At 41.0% G+C, this 21142-nt stretch overlaps 1 protein-coding gene across 1 annotated transcript; it reads right to left on the reverse strand.

The window, feature by feature from the left end:
• fam171a1 (family with sequence similarity 171 member A1) lies at positions 1 to 21017 on the reverse strand. The gene is made up of 9 exons (XM_077526175.1): positions 20556 to 21017; positions 15091 to 15318; positions 14449 to 14541; positions 12097 to 12255; positions 10334 to 10510; positions 5500 to 5616; positions 5264 to 5378; positions 4843 to 4960; positions 1 to 3587 (listed from the first exon to the last, which is right to left on the reverse strand). Exons 1-9 carry the CDS (start codon positions 20656 to 20658, stop codon positions 2199 to 2201), a joined length of 2499 nt encoding a protein of 832 aa, XP_077382301.1. The 5' UTR covers positions 20659 to 21017; the 3' UTR covers positions 1 to 2198.
• Between the last annotated feature and the right edge of the window lie 125 nt (positions 21018 to 21142).

The following is a 21142-nucleotide window of genomic DNA, read 5'->3' on the forward strand; positions in this document are numbered from 1 at the left end:
CGGTCTGATTGTTTATTCAGAATAACTTCAAATATATAATGCAAACGACCAATGTACATACGAGTTGTACTGCAATTTTGCTCAAACGCTTAAGGTTGCCCACAACACAAACTTGCATTATTGCAACCTGTGAGAGGAAAGAAACAAAAACACAAAAAAAGATCTAAGATGATTATTACTAAATAAATCCATAGTGGATTTGATTATTTCCCAGCACTCTCATATGGATACAGTAGGTCATAAAAAAAAAACATGCATCACTCAGAAAAACAAATTTTTAAACAAATGTTCACTCTTCAAATATGCAAAAGTAACCCGTTATCTTGACCTACACTCATTTTGCTTGATCCATTCCCTGCTGAAACCACCTCAGTGCTGCTGGGCTTGCAGAATACTGTAAGCTGTGCGCAGTGTAGTCAAGAGATATTTAGTTACTGCACACTTTTGGTCACAAGCGAGGAACGACGGCTGAGGTAGAGGAGAAAAGGCAAGATGAAGGCAAAAGAAGGTGAGAAATCAACATTGTGATCCTTTCTGGAAATTTGCATCTTAAGAAAAAAGGCACTTGGAACATTAGGGGAAAATACTGCAAACTGTTTGGTTTCAGTTAAAATAAAGATACATCAACAAAAAATAAAAGGCGGGTGAAGAAGAAAAGCCCTTAAACATATTTGGCGAGGGAATAGCCGCATCAGGTTGAAACACTTCACGTTGGCGATCAAAATAATAGTGTTCAAACAAACTAAAAAGGCATCTTAAGCAGGTGTATAAAAGTGATGCATAGCCTTCAGAGCAACATATGCCTGTCAGTGATTCAACTCGTACAAAAAAAACCTTCATAGTATTCGACAGTATAGTTCTACTGGAGGCATAACTAGTAATGGTTTTACATCCTTACCCTCCAGTTGGGTGGTGTGTCACATTGTCAGATTACACGACAGTGCAGATAGTGGTTTTGTTTGTGTAGTTAACATAAAACACCCTTGTGACCTGATAAACTGGTCTTTTAACAAACTTTGTTGGGATGAGTGGTTGTTCTTGTGCAGCCAAAAAGCACTGGAAAACAGTGGGAATAGAGTCGAGGAAATATGACTTATGGAAAAAAGGCTCCTGTAGTCCTTCATTTGTGAGAATGTTACAACAGAGCTACAAAAAAGGCATATTTTTGCATTAAAAACAAAACAAAACAAAAAAACCAACTCCTCCAGAGTCCGTCAGGCAACATGTACATCCTGCCCGTTAGTGGCGTGTTTACACAAGTGAGGGCGGGGGTGCCTTTTCATGGAGGATGACAGTGGTCATTTTCATATAAAAGGACAGAAAAGTTTATGAAAGTTCGGAGTTGTCCCTTCGTTTGATGGATCCCAGTGCTGAAGTACACCACTCACAAAAAATTGTTACGTTGGGCTTTTGGGTGAAATTTCAAGATGAACCTAATATGCACTACAGGTTCACTCTAAAAAGAGTTGGGTCAAAAATGGACCAATCCAGTTGGGTTAATTTGAGCCAACATTCTGGGTTATTTTGCACAAACAACCCCCCAAAAATGCGGTTGTTACAAAACACCAAAAATTGGGTTGTCTTTCTTCAAAAAAATAAATAAATAAATAAAAAATATAAAAAAAAATAAAACAAAAATAAAAAATTGGGTAAGTTTGTTAAAAAAATATTTTTGGCCCAAATTGTTTTCTTTTTTTACTCAACTGTTTTTTTTTTTGAGTGCACCATTTTTTGTGTGTGGGTTTTCATTTTGACCCAACTTTTTGGGTTAAAAGATTAACCAAAAAAAATGTGTTGGGGCATTCTTGACCCAACTTTTGTTGTTGTTGTTTTGTTTTTTGACCCAACTGCTTTTAAATCAAATAATCCCCGCAAAAAAATAAATAAAAATGTTGAACTAAGGGAGAACTACTTGTCAAGCCCCGTGAGTTTTTTTTTTTTTTTTCTCCCCGGGGGGGTTCCCTGGCATGACCCAACTTGGATTATTTTACTGTCTTTATGGTGTCTGATTTTAAAATTATGCATTCACGAGAAGGCCAAATTAAGTTCACCTAACGGTTATAATGCATTATAGGTTCATCCTGAAATTTCACCTGAGAGCCCAATTTCCGTAATTTTTTTTTGTGAGTAGTTGATATATGTCAGTGCTATTTTAAAGGTTCAATGGGCACATCCTTCTCATGTGGTCACCTGAGAGTTTACTTCATGTTGAAGGCCAGCAGAGGTCGCTCTTCCCTCCTCTGCCAGGGGCTCTTCTTCTCCTCCTCTCCGTCGTCAGGTGGCGCTTCATCCTCCGGTGAGGCCGAGAGCAGTGTGCGATCGTTCCTGAGAGTCACGCCGTTGGGCGGCGTCAGGGGAGGCGGAGAAGCGGGTGAGGATGAGGAAACCGACGGCGGCTCCGTGTGTATTTGTACGATCTCTGCTTCTCCTTTGACGGACCCCAAGTTACTGTCCTGGGAGTTGGACTTGAGGGTTTCTGCATCTGGATCGTCCACATACACCAGCTGAGTGAAGGCGGCGGTCGCGCTCTCGGTCCCCTCCTCTTGCTCCACATCCCGCACCCTGCGACCCGCTCTGGGCTCGTTCAGGTCCACGCCGGAGTCTAAGCTGGCGTCGTTGCCGCCGCTGCCGTGCCGCCCTGCGGCATTGCCGTGGCAACCGGCCCGCTGGAGGTCAATGTAGGAGTGGCGGATGTGCGCGTTGGAGCGGCCGTCCAGTGACACGAACCAGGCTCGGGGGTGGGGCAGAGGTTTTCCCCCTCTCAACTCCATTAAAGTTTTTTCCGCCAACAGAGTGTCTTCGCTGTTGATTTCCACCAGACCCGTTTCGCCGAGCGCTCCCGGAATGGACGCCAGCTTCTCTGCTTCTCCCTCGTCGGCGGGATGCGGGGCGCAGTCTTTGGGGGTTTGTCCCGACGACTGCGAGGCATTGAGCTCGGCTTGGATGGTCTCCAGGTCGCTCTGCTCGTCCGTCTGCAGCAGGAGGGCCTGACCCGACAGGGGGTGTTCCCCGGGCAGGCGCATGTAGTGGGCGGGGATGAACAGAGTGGGCCGTACCCTCGGGTAGGTGTCGCCGCCGCTCAGCAGGTCCACGGAGGCGCAGCACAGGAGCTGGCCCGGCCGGGTGAGCGAGGGGGGCCGCTCCAGGTGGTCAACGGAGCGTGAGAGAGGGTAGTCGGGAGCCCTGGATTCACCTCCCTCACCTCTGGATGGCGAGCGGGGAGGGGAGGACGGAGAGACGACAACACCGCTCAGCTGAAGTTCAGACAACTGGCCGGGCTTGGCTGGCGACAGTCGGTCGGATGTGCGGTTGCCAGACGAGCAGACGGAGACGTACGACTGGCGGTAGCCTCGCTCGGTTGCGCACGGCTTGAACTGCATGGTCTCCGCGGACTGGCGGTAGTCTCTGCTGCGGGGCGTCAGGTTGCCGAGGGACGAGCCGTGGTGGCTGTTGCCGAGCGACGAGCGGCTGTGCTTGCTGTGCTGGGTCGGGCTGTGCGCGCGGGGACGGTCTCCGCGCTCGTAAGGCTTCAGCATCGGCGTGGTCATGTCGGCCTCGGTCGCCGTGGAAACGAGCTCCAGCTGCACCTGAACAGAAAAAAAAAACATTCCGTGTGCAAATTGGAGTTGATTAGATCAGACTTAATATCAAAAATTGAATTTCTGACTTGTTTTAAGTTTGTTTAGGGCTGCTCGATTATGGATAAAAAATAATCACGATTATTTTGGCAACAACTGAAATTACAATTATTTTTTGGTACAAAACAAGAAAATGTTTCAGCATTTAAAAATATTAAGACCAATAAAAAAAATAAACACGATAATTAATTATGCAAGTTCCTTTTGGACCAAACAGAATATTATATAATAATAATAATAATAATAATATGTTATTTATTCTTTTATTTATTTATTTTAGCAAAAATTTGAAGGTGGAGTGCAGCATATGCACTGTATTAAACAAGAAATATGTTGAAACAAAAACAAAAAAAAAAGAAAAATATTAAGACAAGTAAACTTCTTTGAAACACTAAGTATGCAAGTACATTTTGGATGAAACTAATTACATTATTTTAAAATTAAAAAAGTGTACATGTATAAATTTAAACAACTCAAAAATTAGTATTAATAAGCTTTTTTTTTTTTTTTTTTTTTTTTTTTTTACAAACATGCTTATTTTGTAATAGGGCAGTTTACAATTATACTCAAACTACTATTTTTAGAACACTGCATGGCGCGTGGGCGTGGCCAGTTGATTTTTAGGACAAGAAACACAGGCAGGTGACTTTCGTACGTATCCGTTATTTTGTCCGATTCATGCATATTGATGAGAAAAACATGATGTCATTTGAGATCAACCCTATTGTGGAGTGTAATTGAAATTGTAATTGAATTTTGATTAACTGCACAGCCCTAAGTTTGTTAGAAGATTCAACAAATACATATTCATTTTGACTCAAAGTTTGCTCAGGGCATTGTGGGTTAACTGTATTTTAACATTTGAAGCATTCAAAACCTTAATTTGAATGAATACATTTTTTGAGTGGGTGCAACATATTGGAAACACTGAAAATATTGCTGTGCATTGAGTATAATTGTCATCTTTTGAATTTCATACTAAATTGCATTTAAAAAGAAATAAAATAGTAGAATCACCTACACATGACCAATGGGACATTTAGCATAGGTTGGATAGGTCTTGTTTTGAAAAATAAATAAATAAATAAATAAAGTGTTATGGAACAATAAGAAAATAATGACTGAATCATCCATAATAACTATTATTTTTTTCTCCCCCTCTTCTGTCAGGTAAACAACAAAGCAGAGATGTCCAAAAACCAACCTCGTTGCTGATGAGGTTGAGGTGCGACATGGAGGTGGCTTGGTCCCTCTTGCTGCTGTCCAGACCGGAGGACAGTGTGAGCTTACGGTGAGTGCCCCAGGGCTTCAAACAACGCCGTCTGCACAACACAGACACAGAACTGGTTCATGATTCATGATTCATGATTAGTACTTGCTCAATCTACTCTATTTGTTATGGATCGTGACTTTTGACTCTTATTTTTTAACCAATCAAATGCAGCCAGGCACAATCACATGACTGAATTCGTTTTCAAAGTGACCCAATTTATGGCAGAATAAACGTATTCTTGATTTTTATTGTATTCATTTGGGGAAAAAAAACAAAAACAGGGCAAAGTGCCTAAGAGGGACACATACGTCTTGACAATAAGGAAATACAGCATTGAGGTAAGATGACTCACCTGCAGTAGTACAGAAGGATGCAGAGCAAACACAGCAGAATGAGTGCCATGCCTCCAAGAATGGCCAACAGAAACATAGTGTGATACATGCTGATGTCTTTCACAAGCAGCTGACCTGTTAGGACAAGAGGCACACATGAAATGAACTTAAAATTCCAAAATAAAAACAAAATATATTTTTTTACAGTAAACTGTCATTTGCGGTATCGAATGTGTCAAACCAGAGTGACGCCTACCTGACTGGAGTGGAAACATGGCGGCCACCCAGTATCCCAGCTTAGGAGCAATGTAGGTGAGGATGAGTTGATTGTCCACCCTTTGAACGTGGCCCCAACTGCTCTTTATCCAAGAACCTGCATAAACAGATGATTACATCTTGGAAAATATTTTGCTATGGACATGACTGTGGCATTACTTGTCCACAGGGAGGCGGTATTCCACTAAAAATCACAGATTCTGTTTTGTCACAATCAGCTTAGTATATTGCACAGTAAACTCAAAATTATTCAAATTCAAGAATGTGCTTCATCAGAAAATAAATTAAAATGCCACCTAACAAAAGTTGATGTCTCAGAACAATAGGATAGAGCGCAAAAAAATATGTCTGACAAATTCCTTTTCTTAAGAGCAGGGTGTCCCCAAAAATCACCTTTCTATTTCATTGTAGGCATCAGTCAGACAGACATGAGTCCATAAGCATTTGACAGCTTAGTCTTTGCGGTTTTCATAAGCCTGTCATGACTCGCCAAATTGACATTGGAGTAGTGTTTGAAAATTCCCACCTGGCAAGAAACGTTTCAGTCCCCAACTGCAGTTCAACGCCAATTTGGCAAGTTTCTCGAAATAGGATCTGTTCTTCATCTGTTCAGTGGAACGTACGTGAATACCACCGCTGATGAAAACAACAAAATCCTAGCGCAGGTGTTAGCGTAAAGCCAGGGAAAGCCTATTCGGAGGGTTGCACGGGAACTCAGCATCCACTAAAGCTTGATCAGAGGATGTTTCCAAGAGTGATAACACGTCACCCGTACCAACTTCTGGTTGTACGAAGGCTTCAAACTTGCAACTGGCTATGGACTGCAATAAGAGACAGGAAAAAAAAAAAAAATCTTCCCAGTCAGCAATTTTGCACAAAAACTGCAAAGCTTAAGCTGTCAAATGCTGATTGCCTCACATTTGTCTGCATGATACTTTTGGGAGACCCTGTGGATTGTACCACAAAGTATTGAGGCCACAATAGTGAAATTTTTTCCTGAAAGAAAAAAAAAAGATGATTAAATTGCTTTTTAAATTTGACTTGTATAAAGTGATTACTAGGAAGACAAAAACTGTTTTGAGGATTTTTTTTTTCCAAGTTCCTTCCCTTTTAGTGCTGTCACTATTGAATGTTTTTGGAATCAATTAAGCTATCGATTATTCAATTGATTAATCAGGTTAATTTAAATTTTGCATTAAAGTGTATTACAAAAGCATTATTTTCCCTGATTACGGTTTATTAACCAGTGATTGGCTTTTATTTCGTATTTTGTATTTGTAAAGTGATTAAAAAAAGGGGGGGGTGAATTGATGTTACCGGTTGAGTCATTGTTTTCCAAAGTAAAAACAGATGTTTGCAAATGTCTTATTTTAATTAAATACAGAAGATAATCAGTTTTCACGAAGGACTACAGAAATCAGTGAACAATTACTGGTGATATGCTGAAATCAGAGGATTTGGACAATTTTAAAATTAAAAATTGTCTCCCATTGATTACTCTATTAAAATAGTTGTTGCTTAATTTGATAATCGATTAATTGATTAATTTTGACAGCTCTATTCCGCTTGAAAGTAGTGTCATAAACTGAAATAATAGTGAGAACTTTGAGGTCTAAAGGCAATTGTGATATTCATTTGCTAACATTTTACTTTTTACATTTTCTTGCAACTTTATTGCAAAAAAAAAAAAAAAAAAAAAAATCACCCGCCATGTAATCTTTTTTTTCCTGTGTAGCCCTAATCATCATAATTATTGGACCAAGCCACTTGAAAGACAGGATGAACCTGATGGAAAAAAAAAGTGAACAATGGAGCTGCAATCTTGGCAGCGCCGCAACTAAACCGCACAAAAAAACTGATTGACTGACTGGCTGCTCACAGGAGAGGAAACGTTCACATACGACTTCCCGTGGATGTCAGGGACATTATGGAAGAGAGTGACCCTTATTCTGTGTTTGTTGGCATATTAGCAACCTCAAGCACTCTCTGATCTTTAAAGGAAACCAAAGAGGATACACAAATGTACACAACATGGCAAAAGGGCAGGAAAAAACACTCCTAACAGGAAACAACCAGGGAGAAATGGAAGTAGAGATAACAGCGAGAAGAAAAGGGAGATACTGTGTGACTCAGCACCTCCAGCAACACACACTCACACATCACTGAGTCATGTGACCAGCCCTGCCCGCACTCACCCTGCTTCTGTCTGAGGCTTCCCTGCGTGTCTCACTTGGTTAATATCAAAAATTTATGATGCCATGTTTGCTTTCAACACATGGTCTGCTAAGTGCATGCTTGCCTGATCTATTAATACACGCACGCTTGTCTGCAGCTCAAGACAAACAGGTTTTCAAGTGCGTGCGCGCGTGCGCCGAGAACCTTTTTACCATGCTCATGTATTCCTCCAACCGTTTCAAACATTGGCGTCTGCTTTATGTCCTCCTTTCAACCGATGCGTGAGCACAAACAGGCGCATAGTCGCTCGGCCAAACTCAATCAGGTGTCAAGTGACTCTTGTTTTGTTATTTATTTGGTGCGGTTGCTAGGGAGCGAGGGATGTAGCCCGCAGAGGGGTCTTGGGCTGGCTTCTGTTGTGGAAATACTGCAAGCATGTGCGTAGGCTACAAACGTGCGTGTGTTCGTTGCCATTCTAACAAAGCGGCTTTTGAAGCTCTGGATGTTTGAAAATAAAAAGCCACGAGTTCCTCAGACAGTGAGAGAAAAGACTAACAGTCTATTGGGAAAAGTTCAGTGGTAACAGTATTTTTCTGCTCGTTCACAGATGTGGACATTAATTAATGCCTTTTGAGCGCATTTGAACCCTGTTGCTGACCAAAACAGCAGCACAAGTGCTTATAAACAACCTCTAAGATGAATTTAAGTTAGTTGTTTGCATCCATGTTTATGTTCTAGGTACCCACGTGACTTATTTGTTCCACACAGTCTGCTTGAGTTATTGCCGTTTCACTGAATTCTTCTTTTTGTTTTGTTTTCAATATAGTTCCACTTGACATAAATTGTACAAATAAAGGCCACCCCTAACAGATGACTCCCCCTCCCCATTTGCAGTTGAGTAAATAAACGCCCCAGTCAGCCCTATTTGCTGAAGTGCACGATGCATACACAGATCCATAATGTGTAAGCAGCATCCTTTTGTAGATCATAATGGTCTGCAACAACGGCCCTTAGGCTGAGCATCACAGACATGTCTGATTCAAAAGATGACATCATCACTGACTCTCTGACCATCATGTGCAGGCGTGTCACACTGCGGGAACTGTTGAGACCCCTGGGTGGGGGGTCGAGAGGGAGGATTGGGGTGGGTCTGTGTAAGCTAGCATTGTGCAATCAGATTTGCGATGTGGCTGCTCAGTACAATACAGATTAAGTGGCACAAAGTGATACTGTTAACTCATTTGCTCCCAAAAACGTATAAAAACGTTCTATTTTAAATATTGCCATAGTCCCAAAAGGTATTTGTTTTTTTGCTAGAGCATACAGAAGGCTTTGATGCAGCCTCTGACCTGAAGAGGTCACTTAAAGTAATGGTAGTTATTACAAAAAAAAAAAAAAAAAAAAAAAAAAAAAAAAAAAAACGGCCAGCAGGTGGCAGCAGAGTATAAGAGATTGACCAAGGCCATATTGCGATCAGGGTTATTATAATTTTGGAATTTTCATTTTAGTTAGTTTTTATTTCAGTTCAAGTTTTTTTGTTTTTTTTAATTCAGTTAGTTTTTATTAGTTTTCAGGGTGGTTCTGTTAGTTTGTATTAGTTTTAGTTATTTAATAAATGCTTAGTTTTAGTTAGTTTCAATATTAGTTTTAAAAAAAAAAGTGTATTACTTGTGTGCAATATTTAAAAAACACGTCATCTGAAGATACTTTTCTATTGGCTGTTGCTAGATGACGTCACTTCTGTGTGACACACTTTCAAACATCCTTATTCTGGTTAATATCAAAATAAATCCACCGTACTTAAAATCACATTTAAAATCATCCCCAAAGGCTCACGAAATTAATTACCAAAGACTAAAACAAAGGACATTTTTGCTATAATTATAGTGTAGTTTGTTAGTTTTTTGTTTTTTTAAAACCCATTTTCGTTTTTATTTTATTTCATTAACAAAATAGTTTTTTGAATTTTAGTTTTTTTCATTAGTTTTAGTTAACTAAAATAACCTTGGTTGCTCGTTTTCAACAGGTTTGTGAATAATGATGAAACTTAGCTATATATTCTAATGCTAATTGCTGAAAAACAGAAACAGATCGAAATATATTTTTATTGCTGATGAAAGAAGAGACTCTTTCCTTTGGTAGGTTCCATGTGTGAATGAGTTAATAAGAATAACAAAACAATGGACGATGACAGAAAAGCAGTGATGCCGCAGTGATGAAGCAGTAATGTTATGGTATGCCCTCTTAAGCACTTACAAGGAAATGGTTAATGCATCACAGCGTGTCACGGAAATCCCAAGACACCATGCAAATATGCCTGGTTGGAGATGTGAGCAGTATTTCAATGGCATCAAATGTCAGATTTGCGGTAGTTATTTTGTTCTGACCTTGTGAATCAAGTCATTCATCACTCCATCTCAGCATTACATTCTTTGATTTGGTTGCACTATATAATAAGCATGTGATTTGCATTTATGCTGCTTTTCCAGTTGACAGTAATTCAAATTAATATGACTACACTGCAATGCTTTCAGGGAGGATGCGGATATTTATTTCTGAAAAATCTATACTAGACATCCGACCTTGTGCTTGGAACAGCAGAAAAGCGTCCATGGGTGTGTGTTTGTGTCAGTACGTACCCAAACGTGGGTCAAATCTCCAAGCTGGGACGTGATCATTTTCCTTCAGGCCACTGTCTGCAGGCAGGGGGATGGAGATCGTGATTGGCTCATTCACTTGCAGCTCCAGCCCGTCACTGGCCAATAGGTGGACGGAGACTGCCGCCACAGGAGTCAGCTCGGGCGGCTTCTCTGCTCCTGTGAGGCGGGAGAGGGTGAGGTGGGGGTTTAGTAACATAAAGCAGTGCAGATGAAGGAGGGAGATGTCAGGAGGGGTGAGACGGACAGGAAAGAAAACAAGGGAAGGGCAGGAAAGAAGGCAAAGAGTGAAAAAAAAGGGAGGTTGGAAGTGTCACAAAGCGCAAGTATGTCAGCCTGCAGGGAGTAGGAGTATTTTGAGGGCTATTCAAGATGAAGGAGCAAGAAGCAAACACACTTTTCTCATTTGTTTCAACAAACAAAAACACTTGCCTCGATGCAACCTTTGCAGATGATCATGAAAATGATGACTATGAATCTACTCAGAAGAAATGCATTCACCACTTTTTTCCAACTCATTTTCTGTATGTCTCCACAAGGAACATGATGTGCGGATTAGTTGACTTGGAGCAAATCCTATTAATAAACATTATTTTGATTTTTCTTTCAACTATACACAAAGAACCTTTTGTGCACATGACTCAATTGACTGATACCGGTGGCTACTGCGGCTAATAATAAGCCAATCTATCTTTACTTAAAAGCGAAAGTTAACCTTAAACATTTCTTAACAATAATATGTTATGTGTGACTAGTCTAAACATGACGCTTTGATTAATATTACATTTGTGGAATACGAGTTATGCAGTTGTTTTTATCCATCTCAGAGGGGCGGCCATTTTGCCACTTGCTGTCGACTGAAGATGACATCACAGATGCTCAGGGCTCGGGCAGCAGCCAATCAGTTCAGCTCTTTTCTGAAGCTGAGCTGTGATTGGTTATTACCTGAGACCTGAGCAACTGTGATGTCATATTCATTCAACAGCAAGTGGCAAAATGGCCACCTTGTGATATTGATAAAAACTGTTGGATTTTACTGCTTAACTCATACTGAACAGAATACCATATTTAGACTAGTGGGGCTGCATAGAACATATTGTCAATAATTTTTTGGTGAGTTGACTTTCCGGTTAAAAATTGGTTACCAAACTTCTGGGTCACGTAAATAAGGCAAATAAGTAGTAATATTAAACTCAGTCCTGTTGCCAATTTTTCAATTTCATATTTTCGCTCTCAGCCTTAAATTTAATTCTGAAAAAGGTTGTTTTTGTTGGATTAAAAACAAACAAACAAAACCACTTTTTCTTTTATTTGATTGATTTCCAATGGGGTATATGCCACGGAAGAGACGGGACTGTTTTTGCACACGAGCTTTGGTTCCTGTTCAGTTTGCGACATGTGGGCTGCGTCCCAATACTTGTGCTTCCGACTTTGTGCTCCTCGGTTTCGCGTTCGCAACCCGGACCGGAATCAACGCTCATGTGCAAAATCACGGAAGTCCCGCCTCTTCCGCGGCATATATCCCATAGAAGATGAAACAAATGACACATGGCTTATGCAGGCATGAGGCTTATGATAAAACAGAGCATGCACACAGGCGTTGTGTTTCCGAGGGTCATATGGACTAGACGAGACTCTGCTCTGCTACTATCTCACCTCGAAACTCCCTAACTCAAAACCCACTTCCCACAGTCCTCCACAATGTCCAAATCCTCTTTTTGGCCCTCTCTGTCTTTTGCACCTACCTGTGCCGTTACCGGCATGGACCTGCAGGTAGGGAAAGTGCTGGATGTGCGAGGGCGAGTCGGCCACGGTGAGCAGTGCGGTCAGATTGGCGTAGGAAGTATTGACAGGAAGAGTCAAGGCTCGACGCTGGAAATGAACACTGGGCTGGCGCCTAAAACCTTGCAGGGGGACAGAAATACGGATGTCATACACTCGTTTGGGGGACAAATCATTACAAGAAGCAGGTCCATCTTTTTTTTTTTTCGTAACATAACAGCACAACTAACTTATGAATGGTTCTTATTTATCGACTGAACAGTATTTTCTTTTTAAATGTTCAAAATTGACATCAGGCCTATGATAACTGCAACAATAATGCAATTATTTGTCCTGTCGCCATGTCTGGCATCTATTTCGTGAATATCAATACGGTTCCATAAATAGGAGAAATAGTACACTGCTGTGACTTGGCAAAGTGATATCATTGTGGTCCGACAGAACATTCCTGAGCCGTGAGCGAACGCATCCAGCTGTGTGTGAGTGTTTGTATTTTTGGGGTGATGATTCTGGAGTGCACATTTGAAAATAAATATATGGCTAAAGGTTTAGGTGAGAGCAGAGTTTGCAATCTGTGACCAGGTTTGTTTAAAAGGAAACGACCCCGTTTCTGTTCATTGTGCGTCCCTTTCCTCAACTCATGCTTTTTTTCCCCCCCTCCACATTTCTCTCACCTCATGTTCCTCCTTCTGTTGGACACTTTTACCCATCCCCCCCTTTTTCTCACAAAGCTCCACCCATATCCCCACTTTTCAGCACAGATTGGATCATCTCCCCCCCCCCCCCCCCCCCCCCATCCATTTCATTCTTTTTTTCCTCCTCGTGCCACACGTCAAGGTTTATCTCTCCCCAGGGCTCACCTCGTCCAGACAAACATTTAGAAGTGTGTCACACAGGACATAAACTACCCTGTCGGCAACAGTTTACATGTTAATGGTGTCTGTATATTTATTGTGTGTATGTGAGGTGCATGCTTTAAATGACTCCCTTGCCAGTTGAAAAACACAAAAGAGTCGGCAAACAAAAGACAACTAATTTGATCTTGGCTGATTGAAAAAGCCCCTTCTAATACAATCGCACACATGTTCTAACAGGCTGGACGATAATGACATTTGTATTTGCAGAGCAGGGCGGGACTTAAAAAAAGAAATACTGCGCAGTCAATACCACAGAGTAAATAGACAATGTTTCTTTCATAGATTACAGATTGCATGTTTATAGAAACAAATGTGGGGGAAATACATCTTGAGAATATGTAAAAATGATATGCCAAATACAAAAATTGATGGATACGCACCATTTTTGTTTAATCATTCACTAAATGTGACCACTAGGAGTAGACATATGGTTTCCTTATTTTGCAATGGTTTCTAAAAAAAAACTTTACATTTATTTGCTTGTTAAAGTGACAGGGTGGTAACACTTGTATCTCAAATCCTCTTTCCCCATTGTAACAAATTAATTTCTATTAATCCGTTCCATCGCCACAAAAAAAAACAAAAAAAACACAGTAAGCTGCAGCATCAGTCGTTTTTGCAGAGGATAAAGAATATATGCATGTGAGCATGTTACTCGTTAACCCGTCTATAACATTTTGCATTGTTTGTTAGCATTGGGGGCGGCACGGTGGTCGAGCTGTTAGCACGTCCGCCTCCCAGTACTGAGGACTCGGGTTCGTGTCCAGGCTCCAGCCTTCCTGGGTGGAGTTTGCATGTTCTCCCCGTGCCTGCGTGGTTCTTCTCCGGGTACTCCGGTCTCCTCCCACATTCCAAAGACATGCATGGCAGGTTAATTGGGTGCTCTGAATTGTCCCTAGGTGTGCTTGTGCAAGTGGATGGTTGTTTGTCTCTGTGTGCCCTGCGATTGGCTGGCAACCAGTTTAGGGCATACCCCGCCTTCTGCCCAAAGCCAGCTGAGATAGGCTCCAGCACCCCCCGCGACCCTTGTGAGGAATAAGCGGTCAAGAAAATGGATGGATGGATGTTAGCATTGGGCTAAGCATAGTTTGCCAAGGTTAGGCTATATGATGTAACATTTTCTTTAAGTTTAGTTTGACAATGAACTTCAATTGGGAGTGGCATAAAACAGCGAGAAGTGCCCCTTTTTTTTTTCTTTTTTTTTAATTTATTTATTTATTTATTTTTTTTAAAGAAATATCCACTATCTTCCAGTGGCTGCTTGTTGAGTAGTGAAAGCATCACTGTATATACTGCTGAAAAGTAGCAACATTTATTAATATAAACTCCCAGAAGCTACTTTATTTACACACAACATGATATCAGGTTGGTTGAAAGAACAAAAAAGCACTACACTACCTTGGAAATCCGACACGATCTCCACCACATCTTCATAGACCGTCAGAGTAGCGGCTCTCTCTGGTAGCAGATTCAGGCTAATGGAGGAAAACACTGGAAGACGAACAACAAGTGTACACAATGCATTAACAGTGCAAATTCAATTGAGCGATGGAGACAATCCTGCTTCTACCTGACTATAACTCACTGATTACTATAAGACATAAGTCATTAAACCATCTTGATACATTTTTAATAAAGCCTGCTTCCAGTCAGCAGCACAGGACACAAGCCTGACCCGGCAGACTGCACTTCTTTCGTTACTCTCCCTTCCTTCCTTTCACTCCTCCATTGTTTGGAACTGGTAAGCGTGATAATCCAATTGGCTGGCGTTCACGTTGGCTTATAATAACCGCCCCAACCCTCTTCCCTATCACAAAGCACTGTAACTCGCACACACTGCCACGCGGCGTCCCCTTTGGGAGACGAGCGTGTGTTTGTGAAAGGGAGGCTTAAGCGGGCCCCCCCTCGCTGGCTTTTTGGCAGTAAGGGTAATAAATTAGTAATGGAGCAGGCCACTCATTAGCTCACACACCTGGCTTGAACCCACACATATCACACATTCAACTGGCAATATACCGGCCCACTATATTCGACACATACCAGGTAGTCTGGAGGGTGTCCATGGCACAGAGTTTGGCACGTATCCGTGTTTGGTTGCGGTGACGACAAGAGGGGTCCCCAGGCGGTATGGGAAGCGCAGGAAGGCGTTGCCGTCTGCCAGTGAGGTTTCCGTGGTTACCAAAGTGTGGTTGGCGAAGAGCTGTATGGATGCTCCTGCCAGAGGCTGGTGGGTGCTGGCATCGCTCAGGTGGACCTTCAGAGTCACTTCTGTGAACGCAAGAGAGAAGACTAATGAGATCGCACACATGTGCCGCCAAAGTCATGACAGGGCGCAATTTACATGGAATGCTGTGCTACATGATGAAAGCATGAACGTAATCTCTTAGACAGAATTGGTTCGTTGTCCTGCCCTTTGGCTCCAGTCTGCACGGAATGCATTCTACATCTCAGCCTGGTGACAACTTCCTGGATTCCTACCAATGCAACTTCCCCTCAAAAACAATGGACAGTTTCCCTTCATCAAACATGGGACGCTGCATATTAAAACAAAAACATCTCTAATAAAAAGCTGTTAAAGTATCAAATAAAATCCTAGCAATGCCCCGTTTAGTTAGGTGTTCCAAAAGCATTTATATGAATAAGAATTCAGGCTACGAAAGCTATAAAGATCTAATTTGAGCGTTTAAAAACCCGAATATGAACATATTAGGGTTTTGCACGTTTACATGGCCTTTCAAAAATTCAGGTTTTAAAAGGGATATTGACTGCATGTAAACGTACTCAGTGATAAGCACTAAGCAGTGTTGTGTTGTACCAAACATTTTGGTATTACATGCGGGAAAATGTTTGTATTTTCTCTCTGGAGTTGTAATGGTTATAGGTCACATTTAATGGTGGAAAAGGTTTTGAAATCATTTATCTTGGCCTTGTTTTTTTGTAGATCACAAAAATCTGGCATTTACTATCATTACTATTACTAACATTACCTGTACAGTAAAATGGTATCATTTTATGATGGTAGTGAACAAATTATATCAATACTATTATTTTCCAATGGAAAAACTGTTTTTAAAGATGAAAGAATGGCTAAATGAATGTTCCACTGCACTAAAGGTGCACAGACAACCTGAAAAACAGACACACCTCTGCTCTGTTTGGACGTTCTAGTTTGATCATTGGCTGCTGAATGACCCATGGTAACCTTTCAATTAGGTTGAAAGATTTTTCCCCACTCCATGACCTCAATCATGCCCACCTCCCCCATACAAAAAAACATCTGAATTTTGTCTCTTTCTTGTGAGCTCACCTTAAGCAATATGCACACAACAAACCCTGGGTGAACGCCCCTCCCCCGCTCCAAGATCCCACGGTCGACCAGTAACCACTCTGACAATGTTTGTGGGAGTTCAACCAGAGTGCAACTCTGGACCTAAAAACAGAACTGCTCCAAATGATATATTTGCTGAGATCAAGTTATATGGAGCTTCATAGTGTGAGCTTGGTCAAACTAAAAGCATGACAAGTTTGCCAGAGGTGTGGCGGGAAAATCAGGTCCCCGTGTCCACTTTTTGACCTTTCACTACATTCTTCTTTTTATTACATTTATGCAAGCAAGGCAAAGGATTGGAACTTGGAAGAGCGTTGGAAACTCCAAACTGCATCTCGACTTGGTGCGTGTCACGACCTCACTTCCTGTTCCACTCCCAGGGATCTGTTGTTAGGGGTACCAGCTGCACTCACTTTAAAAAACACTCCCGTGGGAGAGCCCGGAATGACAGGCAAGAACTCACAAATGCAACAGACCCCTCCCAGCTCTCGTTCAATAAATCAGCAGAGGGGTGACATCATTGTTAAACAAGCTAAACATCTCCTCTGCACTCTGTCATGGGGGAGAAAGGAAGCTTGAACAACTCAGCACAACACCTTACTACTCCATATCAACGTGGATTTAAGCATCATATGGAGAATAATGGCATAAAAAGACTATCCAATTATCTCATGCAACTGCCAAAAGCACCCTACATTGCATAAAGTTGTTGTCCACACCCATTGACATTACTATGATCATACAAGTTGAAGCAAAATGAATTGCATGTCCCTCTTCTCGTGTTCTTACATCTTCTTCAGGTTAAAAAAAAAAAAAGGGGGGGGGGGGGGGTCGTCTTAATCGACTATTCAGGGTTCACTACCAAACTGTAAAACAAAATGTTCTGCATCAGATATCAAATTTAGGTTGGCTAAAATTTTATTTGGAGAAATGACTATTTAATGAAAAGTCCCATAAAATAAGTGAGTGACCAGAATAATGATTCTGACCAAAGTTGTTTTTTTCTATACAAATGTTATCAAATAACTCTAATACCGCAATGGTGTAGGACGGTGTTGTTGAATCCAGTTTAATAAGTGAGAGTTATCTGCCTAATGATCCAATTTCCTTGGACAGTAGGGTTCAGGATTATCCAATCAAGGCATGCCTAACAAAAATATTATTCACTCGTCACAAATTATACATTTGTTTGAGTTCTGTCAAAGTTAAAGCGTTAATTAATTAATTACAAAAACATAACGCATTAATCAATGCATATTAATCGCACTATTAATTTTGACCGCAGATGATCTTTTTAGCTTGACAACGGATGGTTACGTTAAAAGGTAGCACAGGTTGTGTTTGAGCGATAAACATAACATGAATTAAAGTAAAGCATTTAATAAATGTTTACGCACGACATTCAGAATATTTATTCATGTCAAACTACTGGAGTCATTTTTTTCACCCCATTTTAAATTATGCAAGTAATTAACCGATTATAAAAAGAGCAGGATGAACGTGTGCAGTGGATAATTTTTTTTGAAGACGCCCTCATAACATTCAATGTTGAAAAAATTAACACATAACAGATGCTCTTTAAATTTGGCGGGGAAAAAATGTTGATTAAAAAAAAGCCTTTTTAATTAAGCGATTAATCGTGATCAATCAAAATTCTAAAATGTGATCAATCTGATTAAAAAAAATTCATCGTTTGACAGCTCTAGATTGTGTTGTTTTGAATCTGTTGTGGCAACTGTATCAGTATTAGCTAAGGCAATGGACAAATGGTAGGGGTTGATCCTGCTATTTTCCCCTCATCAGGATTAAAAGAAAGGATAGGAATCAATGGTTGATACCATTAACTCAGCAGGGGACAAGGTAGTGAGGTTGCATCATCAGGCCAGGAGATTAGGTGGCCATTACTCCTCTTGCCATATTAAACAGAATAACTTGGAAAATGTTATGACCCTTGGTCAGCTGTGAGGGAGACCCGTGTGACCACAGGGAACTTTCTTTTTTTTTTTTCTTCTTCTTCTTAATTTACTGGCAATCTAGAATAAAATATAATTGCACATCCACTACAGTAGGTGGCAGTGGCTCTCTAATTGAGTGTGCACAGCGAGCACTAGAGTGGACTTATTACCAGCAACTCATAGAGGTAAGACACATATAGAGGATGGATTATTTCAGAAAAGCGCCTTCCAAGAAACTGACCGCAGATCATGCTGGGTACATTTTCCACCGTACTGGCCAAAGGACAGCATTTGATTCACCAAATAATTGAAATTGAATAGAAGTATAATATCATTTAAAACAGCAGGTTTCTGAAAACCTATCAACATAATGCAATCTAACTTTTGGTCAATTCAACTCTTGCACAAAGCACAGGAAGAAAAAAAAGAGGACTGTTTGTACACAAAAGAGCTGGAGGGGAAATGTATAGCACTGCTTAACAATCTTGCTTCATTCAGTCGTGTATGATCTGCAACAGGAACACTGTGAGAGTAAGGGTGATTTTTATGGTGTACTGCAGACCAATACACTGGCCAGACAATTGTTAATGCGACCAAAAAAAAGCCAATTTTGGTTCATGTTATTATAATTAGTAACATTTAACTCACTACTCTTTAGAGTAAACCTTGGTACTGTTTACATTCCTGTAAACGTCGCTGAACAATAATAGAAGAGAGTGATGCCACATGGTTTGAAGCGAGTAAGGACTTGGAATGTTTAGCAACCAAATCAGAAAGGAAATGCACCACATTTTCAAACCTGTTAAATATTGTGGACAAGAGCAAGTTAATCATAGAGATCCTTTTCAATGACTGTGACTGTTCACTCTGTCATGGTTGTAATCACTAAAGGACACGTTTACAATGTCAAAAACAGATCCTAAGAGATATTACATGGTAAGCTAAATGTGAATAAAAGGTATACAGCTACAATGTACAAGTGACATTTGTTCTGTAAGGGCCAAAGAATGATTTGTAGTTTCCGGTCAGATGTGATTCCCACGGGCTGTGCTGAACTTAATGAGGACATAAACATATAGGCAAACATTCACATACATATGAACAACTTAGACTCTTCAATCATCCTAACATGCATATTTTTGGAATGTGGGGGGAAGTTGTAGTACCGGGATAACATGAAAACTCCATGCAGAAAGGCAAGAACCCAGATTTTAACAATGAACAGTGAGAATGACCTATTTCAATATTTCACCCTTTCATTTGCATGAGACAATATACTATTATTTTAAAATTATAATTCAATTCAGTACTTCCCTGTCATTCCCTAAAATTTTACAGGTGAGGCAGCACAATGTTGTTAATGTTGAGCTCAATTGACTCAGTGATAGTCTTCCATAGGGTTCCTTTCTTATCATACAGGAAAAAAAAAAATGTGAAAATGATTCTACTTCTGTTGTCAATTTCATAGCAGGGAACTCACTAGTCACTTTGTTGTCCAAATGGCTGAATTATTGGCAACACTGGTTGTACTTTTGTATAAAATAGCTCCTACTGAACATTTGGGCACACCGTCGTTTTGATGGTTTGTCCCCTGACCCCAAAAATTTGAGCCGGAGCCCAGATTCAAACCCACAACCTCACAACAGTAAGTCTGTCATGCGTTCCACTTCTACACAATGTTGCTTAACATTATCCAAAATTATGCAGATTTGTTTCCCCCTCAGAAAGGGCATTTATTCGCAACAGCACTATTTTTTGATTGTTCTGTGATTAACCTTGGCCCCTTAATTGCACATACAATAAATTACATTGCATACTGGCAGCACATGTTAAGCAACACTTAAATTTTATGCGTCTAATTGGCGAATGTGAAGGTTTGACAGCAAATATGACTTCCTATTGATCAAGAAAACAGCAGCAAGTCACCATCCTCGGCTTTGAACAAAAAGATTGGACTCTCGGCCACTGCCTCAAAATAGGTCTGGTTAAAGAATGCAGTAAAAGAGAGATTGACTTTAAGGATGAACACAAAGCTGGGCACGAAGAAAAAAGTATGAACAAGTTGTCCCAGCCTCCAGCTACCCTTGCTAACATTAAGCTAGCTAAGTTTGGGTCCCATCAGCATCCCGCCAGGCTAGCGGTACCATTAGCCTCTGAAAACTACGAGCCACTCGCGTTCTCGAAACGGGTCAGTGGGCCAAGATGTTCGGCCTGATCTTTACCTTCCTCCGACGTTTTGCTGGAGCCTTCTGAAATAAGTAGTCCGATAACGAGGAGTACAAGCACGGTGGTCCAACTCCCTTTCCCTTCCACAGCCCGCATCATTGCAGATGGGAGTATCAACGGCTATAAAAAAAAAAAAAAAAAGAAAACAGAAAAAAGAAGAAGCAAAGTAGCTGTCGAATCTTTTTGGCTTTGACAAACTCAAAAAACGCCCACATTGGCGTTTCTTCCAATTAGTCCGTAAAGGTGGCTGCTCTCCATGTTTAGCAGCATCAGCTAACCCAAATTGAAGCGGATTCTTGTTTCCCGTGGCGCATCCACAACCCCTCTTTCCTTTCTTTCTTTTCCTTTCTTTCTTTTTATTGACGAGCCAGGGTCAGAAAGGGAGGCAGCCCTGAGCCTCACAGAGCCACATGCCCAAAAAATAGCACCAACAGGCGGCTGCATCCACGCGAAGCCTCACTGTCATTTACGGAACTCTGTCGCCCCTTGGTGGCAGAACGCAGTATCTACAGTAGTCGTTTTTATCGTTTGAACGTTCAAACGCCTGTTATTAGGCATTCTGGAACCGCATTTTATTTTAAGT

This window comes from Festucalex cinctus, chromosome 7, assembly GCF_051991245.1.
Source record: "Festucalex cinctus isolate MCC-2025b chromosome 7, RoL_Fcin_1.0, whole genome shotgun sequence".
Lineage (NCBI taxonomy): Eukaryota > Metazoa > Chordata > Actinopteri > Syngnathiformes > Syngnathidae > Festucalex > Festucalex cinctus.

What these genes read in the sequence shown, in the direction of transcription:
- fam171a1 (XM_077526175.1), bottom strand. Translation starts at nt 20,658, where the DNA reads ATGATGCGGGCTGTGGAAGGGAAAGGGAGTTGGACCACCGTGCTTGTA. An exon ending in CATGTTTCCACTCCAGTCAG is followed by an intron (nt 5,379 to 5,499) that starts GTAGGCGTCACT and finishes TTGTCCTAACAG; the next exon opens with GTCAGCTGCTTGTGAAAGAC. An exon ending in ATCCTTCTGTACTACTGCAG is followed by an intron (nt 4,961 to 5,263) that starts GTGAGTCATCTT and finishes TGTGTTGTGCAG; the next exon opens with ACGGCGTTGTTTGAAGCCCT.